Genomic DNA, 14458 nt, shown 5'->3' on the forward strand with positions numbered 1-14458 from the left:
TGCTTCCATGGATATGCAAGCGTATGCGAAGAAACAGACCAACGTCCGTGTCGTTTTCCCCCTACTCTGCAGATGATGTGTGACACAAAAGGACAGATCGATCCTTTTAAAATTAACTCCTCAGAGGTTAAAGAGGTGAAAGTGGAAAAAGAGACGCTCAGTAACTACCTGCTGGTGAGTGATGACATTCGTGTTCTACAGATCCCTGAACTCTTCCTGCACCCGTCTTACGTGTTTAATTTCCTCTGCAGCAAGACAGCCACACAAAGTTTGAATCGTTTAACTGCTCGATTTCTGAAGGCCAAAAGATCGCTCAGCTCAACGTGGCGTTCAGATTGTGGAAACCTACGTTTATCGAGGTACGTTTTGAGATGCGACGTCGCTGGGTGCTTTTGGCTTGTCTGGCTCTCTCTGACCAGCTCTTTCTCATGGGTTGCGATAAATATTAAATACAATATAGTATTGGAAAAAAAGCAGGCTGACAGCTGTCTGATTGATGGACAGAAAGGAAATAAAATACTTAAATATCTATCTTTACAGAGCGAGTTTTCCGGTCTATACTTGGTGGTGAACGGGACTTTGGACATCAGGAAGCAGGAGGACGTGTTTGAAGTGAACAGCAACGACATGACCAGAAGTGTAAGTCAGAAGGTTCTGGTATAGTAAGCATGTGACATCTCATTATCATTAAATGCTTATGTATGTTTACATATATGTGCATATTTAGAGTATGTACTGTATTTTTCCTCTAAACAGGTCAGTATCCAGGTTTCCAAAGATACTGTCAGAGGAATCCCGTTCTGGATCATTATCATCAGTATCCTGATAGGACTGCTCATCTTAGCACTCGTTATCTTCATTCTGTGGAAGGTAATATTCTGCAAACTATTTCAAATCATTGTGACCGTGTGACATCTTGTCACTGCAGAGCACACTCAAAAGAATTGTGGTGGAATAGTGGTTAGCTTGCTACGTCACAGTGGTGGCTTCTCTCCAGAGTACCTGCAAAGTCCGAAAACATGCAATTAGCAGGATTAGGTTAATTGAGGATTATAAATTGCCTATAGGTGTGTGAATGGTTGTCTCTGTTAGCCCTGTACCATCGGATGTACCCCGACTCTCACCCTGGGATAGGCTCCTGTCAACCCCCCTGGACCCTGAATTGGATAAGTGAAAGAGAATGGATGGATGCCTAAAAAACTTAAGTGTTTCAAATGGCTATGTGTGTTTGGGCTTTATATTGTTAGCTGATAAAACTTTTGTCTCAAGATCATCACTTCTGGCTCCAAAAAGCCAAAACATGTACGGCCATAGCGCTAGCAGGGAAAATCGTGGTAACCACAAGATGGTTTATGTAAAGTTTATGCTTTAATCCTGATTTTAAGACAGATGATGACAGAAACTCTCAGCAAGAAAGCTAATAAGCATATGTCCAAAAATGTCAAAGTATCCTTTTCTGTTTTAAGTGGTTTTGTGACTCACTTTTCTGCTCTTCCAGTTTGGCTTTTTCAAGAGAAAATCCAGGGACTATCCAAAGGAGGAAGAGGCAGAGTGACGTATCCAAACAGCCACCCACCATCAGGACCTACAAACTAACAGACAGACATAGGAAACGCCATAAGACCCACTGATATTAGTGCTGTGACAGATTGACTGCCTGGAAAACAAAACAACACAAACAGCATTATCTTCACTGATTCCTGCACTGGCATTTATCAGGTAAAGCTTGCAAATACTTCTAAACTCTTTGATTTTCCAAGCGCTAGATTATAACACTGGAGCCGAAATGAAACTGGCTCACACGCGGAGACAGACACACTGACTATACAGAAGTATTTGCACATGCTATTTGTTCAACATGACCAACAAACAGTAACAGTACGCATCAAGTCCCATCAAGCAGTTCAAGAAGAGGAGCCAGAGGCGGGATGGAGGAGACCATCACTTGCAAGGCACCAAGTTGGCCAAAAAAGCACCATCTAACCAACTAACTCTGTGACATACAGCAGAAATCCAAAGGCTTCAGAGCTCCTGCAGCTGCACTCCAGCTTTAGAGGCAAAAAAAGTACTCAGGTTTTTTCACAATGAGGATCCAAAGTTGCTACTTTTATGCACGCTTCTGAGACAATATGTGAACTTTCCGTGTGTTGGACCAGTCTGTCTGATAGCTTACACCTTTGTGTGAAACTCTTTTGCTTGATTAGGTTTTTGAAACACTGTATTAGGTATTAAGTAGTTGTTGTTCTTGCTGAATTTAAACAGTATAAAATGGCACATTTTTAATGTCAAAATGTTTGTTAAAGACCAAAACCTGAATGCAATTGTTATTTTTTTACTTAAGAAAAGTTGCAGTCTGTAATTAATCTGTCATCACCTCGGTTACCATGGAGATACAGACTGCCGCGTCCTCAAAATCCAAATCTTTGATTGTACTGTAAATATATCTGGTCACAAATGTAAAGCTTAACATGTACAGGATCGTGTTTGGATTTAATTTAATGTTTGTTTGTTTTTTGGGGGGTTTTCAGATCGGTGGTCAGAGAAATGATTTTGCTCAGGTGCTACAAATATCATGAATAATGACATAAATATACACAATTTACACTCGAGAAAATGATATGGCTTTTGTCACATTTTCAGTGCTAAGATGTATGCAGATATGTAAATAATGGTATTTTTTGATTAAAAGTATTGAAAGTATAATTACTCCGTAGTGAAATATATATATATATAAAGACGAGGGTTTGTATCCACTATTTTGGTTTCATTTGATTGAAAATGATATTTCGAACCTGTTGAATGACTGTGTTCTGAATGCCGAGGCTGAGATATCACAGCAGATACTTTGATTTCCTTTTAACTTGCAAAATAGGAACTTAATAATCATCCAGTTTAGAAATATATGTCCAACTGTTCACTAGTTTCCTCTGTGTTGTAAAGGGATTCTCTGGTGGCTGTAGTGTGCACAAAGCATAGCACACTCTAGGCTTTCTCTTGCTTTAAAGTACCTTATTTGTACCTTTTTGTTTCCAAAGTTTGCACAGCTGCCCGATATTTTAGAAGAGATTATAATCTGAATTGAGGAGAAACATATTCTAGCCTCTTTTTGTAGCGTTTTCCCCTCATAACTATGTCTTAATGCTGAGGGAAATAAGCAACAATAAGAGGCAGCTCTTCTGTTTCTTAATACTCCTCAGCTCTCACTCCACTGGTGACATTAAAGCACATGTAATAAATTGTATATAGAGAATGTGTAGCTGTTAGGCAATTTTTGGATTGTGTGGCCACGTTGGGTTCACGCACGAGGGTGGAGTTCACCTCTCTTTGTTCAGTCAGAGCTTACTTACAGATCACAACTCCGAGGAACTGTAGCAAGCAAAGTGAGCTCCAGCCCAGCCTTCTACACTGCTGTGAAATCTTCACTGTAATGCACTGGTTTGTCAGAGTGTATGTGTCCTCATTAGCACAGATATATGAACTGAATCTGATGTACAAAAAAATAAATAATTTTTATAAAGAACATCACCATTTCTCTTGCATTTTGTTCAGACAAAGCACGCATCAGAACTGTGATCTGTTTAATACACTGCTCCCAATCTGTCATTAACCACATCCCAAAGGTGCTCTACTGATTGAGATCTGGAGATTATGGATGCGATTTGAGCACTGTGAACTCGCTATCATGTTCAAGAATGATTTGAGATTTGCCAGATGGTGTTATCCTGTTGGAAGCAGCCATCAGAAGATGGGTAGCAACAATACTCAGGTAGCTGTGGTGTATAAATGATGATTCGTTGGTACTGAAGGTCCCAAAGTGTGCCAAGAAATTATCCTCCACACCATTTTACCACCAGCAACCAGAACCTTTGACACAAGGCCAGATGGATCCATCATCTCAAAGCAGTCTGGTTATACATTCATCATCCAGAGAACTGCCACTCAATGGTTATCTTCTCTTTTTATGATGATTCTGTGTAAACCTTAGAGGTGTTTGCAGAAAAATCCCAGTAAACTTTCACATCATCAGTTTCTAAAATACTTAGACCAACACTATCAACCATGCCAACCTCAAACTTCAGGTGGTCTCAAGCATGTCTTCATGCATAAATACATAACCTGTGGGTTAATTTCAGTTCGTACCATGTGACTGGATGAACGTGATGAACATGATACCTTCTTCCAGTCTTCAGTAGTCCAACGGCGGTGTTTCATGGCCCAACCCTCTTTGTGTTATTCTGACGTGTTAGCAGTGGCTTTCGTGCTGCAACTCGTCCTGTCAAACCTGCAGCTTGAAGTCTTGTCTTCACAGGTGAAACGCAGGCTTGCTTACTATCACCACTATTAAGCTGTGCTTGAAGCTGTTGTCCTGTGATGATAGGCAGTATCACACAAGCTGTTAACTCTCAGAAACTCATCCTCTGATTCAGTTGTGGCTTTGGGTCTGCCAGACCGCTTCCCGTGACAGTTTGCCCTATAGTTTCTGAGTGCCTTTTGATGGTAAAGGAAACTGTGCTCACTGACACTTTTTTGCAAGTTCTCTGTAGGAAAGACCTACATTTTGAAGTGTTATGATGGTCAGTCTCTCTTCCATTGTTAATTGCCTTTTTCTAGCCCTTTTTGTAGCAACACACTACTTTCTGCAGTACAATACTGTTCAACTGATGCTCACGAGGGTATGGTACCACAGTGTGTTTCAACACTGATTTTATGCAGTCAAAGGGAGTTGTAAGTAATTCAGAAAAGTTGGAACATCTGTAGGAATTAGTAGCATCAGTTTTTGAACCTCCATTGCTGCAGAGCAGCTTTAAATTGTTTACCCATTTTGTGTTCCCTGAAAAGGGCCTTTTTTATGATTCTGAAATGTACATTATTTTTCACTTTTGGGTAACCTTAGCGTTTTGTTCACCACTTACCTTTGTACCATTTAAGCTATTCATTGGACTTTAACAGCTTGAATTGCAATAAATAACTGGGAAATAAATTGGGATGTTCTGAAAACTTTTGTCCTGTAGTGTAGCTATATATTGTTGTTTTCTTTTATAATGACAAAATATGCACTGAAGCAGTTCATCTAAAAGTAATGGTCAAATAAAATGCAATGCAAGCAATCTAATGTGCTAATAACCTCAGTCATGTGTCACAAACAAAAGGATTTATCTGGGACACAGGCCCTTAAAAATGTATTTGTTTTTTATGCTGAGAGAAACTCTTTTGTTTAAACATATAACTTATGCTATGTTTCAGGCAAAATGTGGTTAAAGAATTGGTGCATCACAGCAGCACAGTCCGGGTCGAGTGATTTTATAGCAGACAGCGCCGCCTAGTGTTCATTCACAGCACTCACCCATAAGTGACACTGGGAGGGGAAGCAGTACAAACTGTAAGCTGCTGGGGGATCCATCTTGCCTGAAAAAACAGACCAGGCTGAAGGATTTTTCAGTTTATTGACTCAAAAACTGCATCGTTCCCCATTAGACGTGTTGGGGAGCCCGAGGAGGGGGCTGTGTCGCTGTTTGTAGGATGTCCCGACATGAGGGTGAGTTGATAAACAGGTCCACGGCGCCCCGGTTGAAGGCTACATTACCTGAGCAGCTAGCTTCTGGGGCTAGCTTTGCTAACTGCTTGCTCATGTCTGAGAGGGTTGTTGCGCTTTTCGCCGTGTGTTACTAGGCTTGTCCCTTGTCGTGTGTGTTTACTGTCAGCAGTTCTGCTGTACACACCTGTCTCGTGTTTTCTAAATCGAGGCTGGAGCGTTTTTACTTCACTCGACCTGTTCGCAAAAATACGGCAGCAGAGCAGCAGTTAGCCGTTGCTAGGTACTGCGTTACCTTACATTAGCCGGGCTAGCGAGCAAGCTAATGTATGCTAATTCAAGGAGTCGTTGGTTTACCTGTGACTTTTTCGTTACTTATACCGGCACTGATAAGTTACTCAGCGTCTTACATCCCGATATTGCTGTCACAACATTTTGCTCATATTCAGAGTATTTATTCATTGAGAGCTTGGAGCTATTCAATTAGCGCCATACTGTCCCGTCTGGTCACACACCGCTGTTAGCGAATGCACTGTCATCAAGAAGACTGAAAGTCTAAGGCCTCTGACTGTATAACCAGTAACTAAGTTGGCTAACTAGCAGCCTGCTCGTAAGCAGGGTTTAAGTTACGATCAGTGTAACCGAAAACTTCAGCTTTGGCTAATTTCATTCAAACATTTCAAGACCTGCCAGGTGTTGTCCCGTCAAATTGCCTCAGAAGTTTTAAAAGAAGCACTATAATGCAGACATGATCGCAGTAGCTTTGTTAACCATTCTTGGACCGAGGGTGAATTATCTGAGGTTATATGTTCAAGGTACAACAGAGGTATCTAATAATCTGCTTCGTGGTCCTCTGCTGGACCAGTTAGTTTTTCAGCTGAGACTAGGATTGTGCAGATGGTTAAAATTCATTTTAAGCAAGATACTCAGTTACTTATCCTGTTGAGCTTGCTTCTGTCTAACCAAGCCTCAAAGTAACTCCCAACGCGGCCTGTTGCAGTTTGATTGGTTTCTTTATGTCAGCATCTGTTTAATAACAGATATCTTTTGTGCATATTGTTCCTTCAGGTTTCTGTTGTTAGATGTGAGATGAGTCAGAGAAAACTCCCTTAATACTTGTTTACATATTTACTAACACTTGCCAAATAAGGCACTCTGTAATGTCAGGAAATGTCAGCATGATGTCTCATTGAAAACAGCTTTTTATTCCCCCTTTCTGCCTATGCCCAGCCCCCCCCCCCCAACCAATTTAGGTGTTGTCGATCTTGGGGGGGGATAAAAACAAGGAGCAGCCTGCTGCCTGAAAAAGAGTGAACTGTGTTAAAAGTGAGCAATGAAAGCTGCTTTCAGATAAATCTGAGTTGGTTGTGAAGTCTGCTGGAATGTCAGCGTTCTTCATTGCTGGCACTTGTTGGTTGGTGCCACTCCAAAACGCATGCTTGTGTAAGTGAGACTGGCCTGCAGATATGGGATCGCCTTCTCACAGTCAGCCTCTGAGACGCCTTTATAAGGAATTTGTGAAAGTATTGTCAGGCCCACGTGTTTTATTTCCTATTCTCCGTTTCTGTTTTGCAGGTGTGAGCTGCGATGCGTGTTTAAAGGGCAACTTTAGAGGAAGACGGTTCAAGTGTTTAATTTGCTACGACTACGACCTGTGCGCGTCGTGCTACGAGAGCGGAGCCACGACAACAAGGCACACCACAGAGCACCCCATGCAGTGTATATTAACCAGGGTAGACTATGGTAAAGACCTTACTCTGTGGGTTTCTGATTATATGCATGATCGCCATGCCTGTTGTACGGGATGGTGATACTGCTAAGGACTCCAAAGTGTGATTACAAGCCATTCAGCACATTTTCAGCAATAAATATTGTTGATTATTGAAAGTAATCATCAAAATAGTGATGAACATCAATACGAGCTGTTGTGTTTGATCATCTTCTTGCAGATTTGTACTATGGAGGAGACACTTTTTCAGTAGAGCAGCCACAGTCGTTCACATGTCCTTACTGTGGCAAGATGGGCTTCACAGAGACATCCTTACAGGAGCATGTCACCTCAGAGCATTCAGAGACTTCCACGGAGGTGGTGAGTACACTCACTGCACAAACGGAACTGCTCAGTACACTTTTGTGTACTATTATAAGCTTAGAAATGTCCTCATTTCTCTAAGCATCCTAGTTTACCTCTGCTATCCACTGGCATGCTCTGAATTTAGTCATCATTGTAATTCTCAGTTACTACACTTCAGCTATTCAGTGGCATTTTATGAGCATTCTCCACTGCTGAGCAAAGCAAGACAAAGGCTCAGGCTGCTCATACTGCTGACACCTGGCTGCCTAGTAGGTTGTCTGACCAACAGCTACTTGAGAGCGGGGGTGAAAAGATGCCATTGAAGCGTGTGACCAGAGCTAACTTATTATTTAACTTAGTATTTGTGTTCTTCATGACTCTTACTGCCAGATGAAATGGAAATTAAAATGAAGTCAGCATTTTCCACTTTTTGATTGTTTAATTTATCCTGTACAGATTCATTTTCTGTAGCAATAAGGTTTTTATTTTTTTTAGATTCATACCAAGTGATTGACCACAATTTTCTACTCATTGGCCCTGACTGGTCAAAAAAGGTTAATGGCAATAGCAGTTTAATAAAGTATATTCTTTAGCCTAACAGTTAAAGCTTTTACACACACACATATATATGTGTGTGTGTGTGTGTGTGTGTAAGTACCCTAAACCTTTTGTGAGGTAGAAGAGTTGCTCCATGCAGACATGCCAGTTTGTATGATGAGCTCAATCTTTCTTTTTCAGATCTGTCCAATATGCGCTGCCTTGCCCGGAGGGGATCCCAACCATGTCACAGATGACTTCACAGCTCACCTCACTCTCGAACACAGAGCACCAAGAGATTTAATATCCTTTTCATTTAACCACACAATAGTGTCAAAATAAGCCTTTTTTTCTACATGAATTGTTTTAAATAGCAAGATTCTTCTGTGTGTGTGCACATTGTGACCGAATTTAACCTTAACAGTCCTCCTTTACGATGAGTCCAGCAGTGTGCGGCATGTACGCAGGATGTTCCACCCCGGGCGAGGACTGGGCGGCCCCAGAGCACGACGGACAAATATGCACTTTACTAGCGGCTCCACAGGGGGACTTTCATCCTCCTCATCACAGAGCTCCACTTACACCCCCAGTAACAGAGAGGCAATGGACCCCATCGCAGGTGAGCATCAGGAGTTTACCCACAATGTTTGCAAAATGCAGAAATGTTCCCCAAAAATGCAGCAATCGTTGTGTAAAAGTGACCAGTCATTGAATGTGACGTGTGAAAGATGCGCAAACAGAGAATGTAACATCACACACACGGTGAAGATAATGCAAAGTTTCAGTCAGGTTGGCCCAGATGTTAAAGAGGAGAAGAGTACATGCAGAAATATGTGCTACGATCATTATAGCATCAAGATTACAGTATTTATTAAAAAAAATAAAAAATTAAAGTCAGACATTAGCGAGAAGAAGCAAAAGTAAAGGGTGTGCCTCATTTATAGATGGTTGTCAAGAAACAGTTTAGGCAGTCACATTTTGAAGTACCATATTTTGTTTTTAATCATCATACTGTGTTGCTTGCAAAAAAATGCACGTGTCCGAATCTTTCTTCGTGTTTTTACGCTGTTTTTTTTAGAAGTCTGTTTAATTTAGAAACAAATAGTCATTTTTTTTTTTCTTCTTCTTTTTGTGTTTGTGTGCGCACGTCTCCTGCAGAGTTGTTGTCTCAGCTGTCAGGTGTGCGGCGTGCTGCAGGAGGGCAAATAAACTCGTCGGGACCTTCAGCCTCTCAGCTCCAGCAGCTCCAGATGCAGCTGCAGTTGGAGCGGCAGCAAGCTCAGGCGGCACGACAGCAAGTTGAGACGAGCCGACACGCGACGCGACGCGGCAACAACCCGGGCAACACCGGCGCCGCCGTCCCCCAGCCCAGCACAGCAACTGCCAACACCACCACCGTGGGTGAAAGCAATCCGGCGTCCTCGTCCCACAGCTCCCAGTTCCTATTAGCACGGTGAGTGGAGCAGGAGGTGGACTTTAGAGTTTGCCTATAAATCCATGTGTTTCTGCTAACAGACTGTCAGAACACAGATATCCAGCAACAACACACAACTGCTATAATAAAGTGTTTTGATAGTAAATACTAAGTTTGGTGATAACTGATGTTGGGAAGTAACTATTTATATTAAAACCATTCATTTTATAGTTTAGTAAGGTGCAGTGACTGAGGAAAAATATGTAACTGAATTATTTACGATGTAACTATAAAAGGTTACAGCTGGATACTTTTTTTGGCCTATTTCCAGAAAAGCAGGTCAGCAAAGCTCTTGACACAAATTGAGTGCAGCACCATCAGCACCATCAGGGGCTGGATGGAAAGGAACAGTCTCTGTCTAGACGAGCTGCTTTCATGTCACAGTGTGTTTCTCAGATTTGATACTCTGAGGAAACGTCGACAGTCAGTCCAAAAGTCCTCACGCCTCACATGTTATTTATGTTTAAACACTTATAGACTAAATTTACATGTGGATTTTGCTCATTGCCCATTGAGTTGGCTCTATATGCATTTATGAATGTACAGCTTTGTATTCAGCTTTATTGCCCAGTTTGATATATTTGTCAGAAAACTATGGAGAAGAGTCACAGGATTAGAGAAGTAACCAATCCCCCTGTGCTTTTCTGTCTTGTGATAAACAAAGCAAAATAAATTCTAGTAGAAAATAGTTCTGTGACTTGGTGCAGAAGACCGTATCGGAAATAATACTTCAGTAGATTGTTGATCATTCCATTTCATGAACTTTTTAGGCATTAAGAAACAAAAATTGTTACCGAGCTTAAACGTGCAGACTGTAACCTCAGCAGAGTCCTTCTTACTGCTTTTAGTTAAAGTACTTCTTTGTACTGTAATATGTTTCTTACCTGTGTGAGTGTTAATGAATATAACCGTTCTGTAGGTTGAATGAACCCAAGATGTCAGAAGCGGAGCGGCAGTTCCTAGAAGGCGAGCGAGCCGACCGCAGCCTGTTTGTCCAGGAGCTGCTTTTGTCCACGCTGATGCACGAAGAGAGCTCCTCTTCAGATGAGGACGACCGCCGAGACTTCGGCGACTTCGGAGCGATGGGCTGCGTGGATATCATGCCTTTAGATGTGGCGTTGGAGAACCTCCAGCTTAAAGAGAGCAGCTCTACGGGGAAGGAGCCTCCGCCGCCGCCTCTTTGATGTCCGAGCATCAAGCAGACTGTGTCCTCCGTGCTGCAACTGTCAGTGATGGGCAGCAAACAGCAGCAGCAGCAGTCCCCCATACCCCAGCCTACCCCACCCCCAGCCTCACCCCCTCTCCCTCCCCTCCGATTTTCTGAGTTTGTTTTTGGTGATTGTAATTTCAGGCCTGTCACCACATTTGTTATATTGTAAACAAAAATAAATGAGAGCAAGTGGGATAAATGTGTGAGCGAGAGAAGAGAACTATATAAATCTATATAAAATATATATGAAGTCGATAATCAATCCACATTACTTTTCTTTTATCAGGTAAATGTTACAGGCAGCTGTGGCAGACCTTTGCTTCCTGTGACATGAAAACGGCTCTCCGTATAAATACTCCACATTCAAAAAGTGAAGAGGGCACAGGCTCCTCTGATGAAGCTGCTGTGTGTGTTTATGACTATTAATAAATAAAGTGCTTGGATGGGTTACCATTAACTACCGCATGCAGTTATTTGCAGCGTGCATGACTTAATGACCCTGTCATTAAAACCTTTTTAAAATCCCAAAGCTCACAATTGTTAAATGATCATTTCTAGGGATGCACTGATTGTTTTGTTTAGTTTGTTTTTGCTTTCGTGCTACATAAATTGAGGAACTCTCCAGTTTGAAATGCATAATGTCACATGACAGGCGAACAAAGGTCACTGCCGTCTTATTTAGAGATAGACTGTAGTGCAGATACGTCGGTGCATCCCTGGTTATTTCAGACGTGGTTAAGTATTGAAAGTGTAGAAGTTTGACAAAGACGGTGAAATCTGAAAGTGTATTTCGTCAGGTTTTCTTTGAAGTATTTAAAAAGGAGAAACGATTCGATTCTGCTGCAGTGTGTTTCTCAACCCCGCTCTCGCCTTTTTTAGTGTATCAGAGGGAAACTAGAGACGGGAGAAAGAAGCTCCTCTCTGATTTTGTTTTTTCTAGCTGGTATTGTTCAGCTATAAACTAAAGTCACAGTATACTTCTGAATTTATTGATGAGTGCAAAGTCCCGACTTCCTCCGTCATTCCTGTACAGGCTTCACACCGTTCCACATGCTTTTGATGCTCAATATCAGGACCTGGAGACTTTTCACGCAGGAGGTTTTTCTTTGTTTGGTTTTTGTTTTAATTTAACACCCTTTCTCTCTAAACTAGCACCTTCTATTTATTCATGTTTGTTTCCTGACTCTTTGGAGCCTTGGTGTGGATCATGCCACCTTCATGCCTTTACTTTCATCCTCTATGTAAAAATGCAATGAGATGTATATTAAATTTTGTTGGTTAACTTTCATAACGGTTCTAAGACATGGGCAGATTTTTTTTTTTAAAGATGTAAATTTAGAATACAATAAATAACTGCGCACAGCTTTTAATGAAAGCAAGAGACACTATGCCTTTTGCAGCTTGTCTTATTATTTCAGAAAAAACCTAAAGTCCCGGGATGGGAACGTTAGCAGCTCTCCAGTCACTTTTTACTAATGAGATACCTGTCTGATTGAGCTTTAATAAATCCTAAATAACCACTGATTTAACCTTAACATTAGTCTGGATGTATCTGCCAACTGTAAGTGCACAACGTGTATAACGCAGTTGTAATGAAATTAATAGTTTTTGATTAGGACAAGTTCTATTTGACTAAAATTATCTGTATTGATAGTGTAAGGTTTCTAAAAAAGGGGCTACCATTGATATACAATACAAAAATGTGGTATGAAAGCTAAAGCAGAGTTTGTCCATAATTCATTAAGCTATAAAAAGTTATTAAGCTTTAATCAGCTGATTAGCACTTCGCTTAATTCAGTTAATCAGGTGACTGAGGAATTTTATATATACTCTTCCTTGAAGAGGGTGTCGTTGGATTTGATGGATGTAGGGATCTAAAGGTGTGGACCACATCCACAGTGTGCCAAGGTAGGCTTCTAACACAACCACATGACATTATAAAAAAAATCAGTGCTGTTCTTGTGCATGTGTGTGTGAGGCCCTCCAAGGCCAGCTGTCCTCGTCACTCCTCAGCAGTTATTGTTAGAAACAAATGGTGCCCATGGGATACTTTTCACCACACATGTTGCACTGCTGCTTCTTTTTAGAGTGTCACGCCACCGAAAGCGACAGGTTAAATATTACACTTCAGGAGGCAGCGTTAGGTTTATCCTGATGGGTCAGCGATTAGGGAAGATACCTGGAATATTAAGTAGTGACTGACTGGGGAGGTGCCTTGAAGGACATGATGAATCTCTTTGAAGTCGGCTCTTTAGTTGGATGTTCTGCCAAACGGTGCTGTGGGGGTTACATAAGTACAGCCTGAGTCCAAAGAAGCCTCCACTCATCTACAAAAATACAGACAGCTTTGCACACTCTTTAGTCTCTCAGTCAGGTGGTGACCTTATAGTTCCTACGTATGCTGTGCACTTGATGGCTGCTTTTCCTTCATTCTGCATCCCAAACTAACTATGCTGGGGTTTAGGTCATATGATGCAAATCTCCATCACTCCACTTCTTGATCAAAAATCCCTGGCAGAGCTGGGAGGTTTGCAGTTTTTCTGTAATGCTCTGGCACATTACTTGCAACATTTTTTGAAGTTATTACCACCAGAGATGCATTTCCCAAAACGGCTTATGCATGCAGCAAAAGGCTGTAACACACAGCCTTTAATTCATGTTTCAAAAGGAATGAATGAATCTTTTAGAATAAAAATATGAAGTTCCCGTTTCATTGCGTAAACAAAGGTGGTCAAAAAAGAGAAAGATTTTCAATTTGTTTTTCACTTGACAGTGCTCGCTGACTGTTATTTTCTAATGATAACCTCTGTTTTGTTATTGTGCTTCAGAGTGGACATCAGCATCTTCTATGGTCATAAAGGGATGGACATGGTCAGCAACAGGTAGGCTGTGGCATTTAAACAGTGCTCAGTTGGTACTAAGGGTCCCAAAGTCTCCCAAGAAAATATTACACCACTACCACCAACTGTCAGATATTGATACAAGTCAACATAGAACCAAGCTTTTATTTTGTTTACATCAACGTCTGGCCCTACCACCCAAATGTTACAGCAGAAATCGAGACTCATCAGACCAACGTTTTTGGTGTGTCTGTCTTAATTTAAACTTATTTTTCTGTAGGAGCAGCACTCGGTGTGATCTTCTGTTGCTCTAGTCCATCACCTTCAAGGGTTGACGTGTTGTGTGTTCACAGATGCTCTTCAGCAAACCTTGGTTATAACAAGTGCTTATTTGTGTTACTTCTGCCTTCCTATCAGCTCAAAGCATTCACCTCAGACCTCTGACATCAGCAAGTTCTCCCTGCTGCTCACTACACATTTTCTGTGTAAACCATAGAAATGTTTGCGTGGAAAAACCAAGCAGATCAGCAGTTTCTGAAGAACCATGCCGACCGCACCGCCTTCAGTTGCATTTCTTCCTCTTTCTGATGCTCAGTTTGAACTTTCATTCATTCAACAATTCATTTCCACTGTGTTTACATATCTAAATACGTTGGGTTGCTGCCTTGTGATTGGGTGACTGGATATTTGAGTTAGACATACATAACGAGGTTGCCAGTAAATATGAGTATCCACTAACAACAGTATATTTCTGACAGAATACAAAGAAAAGCAGACGAGTAACTGTTCT

The 14458-nt window shown here is 41.4% G+C and overlaps 2 protein-coding genes across 3 annotated transcripts in view; both read left to right on the forward strand.

The window, feature by feature from the left end:
- Positions 1–3520, forward strand: part of itga1 (integrin, alpha 1) — a 62953-nt gene extending 59433 nt beyond the window's left edge. The window contains exons 26-30 of the mRNA XM_085464009.1: positions 73–174; positions 252–359; positions 541–639; positions 757–870; positions 1499–3520. Coding sequence (XP_085320135.1) covers positions 73–174; positions 252–359; positions 541–639; positions 757–870; positions 1499–1555 — 480 coding nt within the window. The 3' untranslated portion in view covers positions 1556–3520. The remainder of the gene's footprint in view (positions 1–72; positions 175–251; positions 360–540; positions 640–756; positions 871–1498) is intronic.
- A 1807-nt stretch (positions 3521–5327) lies between these two features.
- On the forward strand, positions 5328–12216 carry kcmf1 (potassium channel modulatory factor 1). Of its 2 annotated transcripts, none has more exons than XM_085464011.1 (7): positions 5328–5536; positions 7109–7276; positions 7483–7622; positions 8346–8447; positions 8580–8763; positions 9303–9597; positions 10538–12216. In XM_085464011.1, exons 1-7 carry the CDS (start codon positions 5521–5523, stop codon positions 10800–10802), a joined length of 1170 nt encoding a protein of 389 aa, XP_085320137.1. In that variant the 5' UTR covers positions 5328–5520; the 3' UTR covers positions 10803–12216. The 2 variants fall into 2 exon arrangements, with proteins under 2 accessions (XP_085320137.1, XP_085320136.1); XM_085464010.1 differs by lacking the exon at positions 5328–5536 and adding an exon at positions 6810–6976.
- Positions 12217–14458: the final 2242 nt, after the last annotated feature.

Source organism: Copadichromis virginalis, linkage group LG7 (assembly GCF_057382275.1).
Source record: "Copadichromis virginalis isolate Kocher_CV1m ecotype Utaka linkage group LG7, C_Virginalis_male_GT1.1, whole genome shotgun sequence".
NCBI lineage: Eukaryota > Metazoa > Chordata > Actinopteri > Cichliformes > Cichlidae > Copadichromis > Copadichromis virginalis.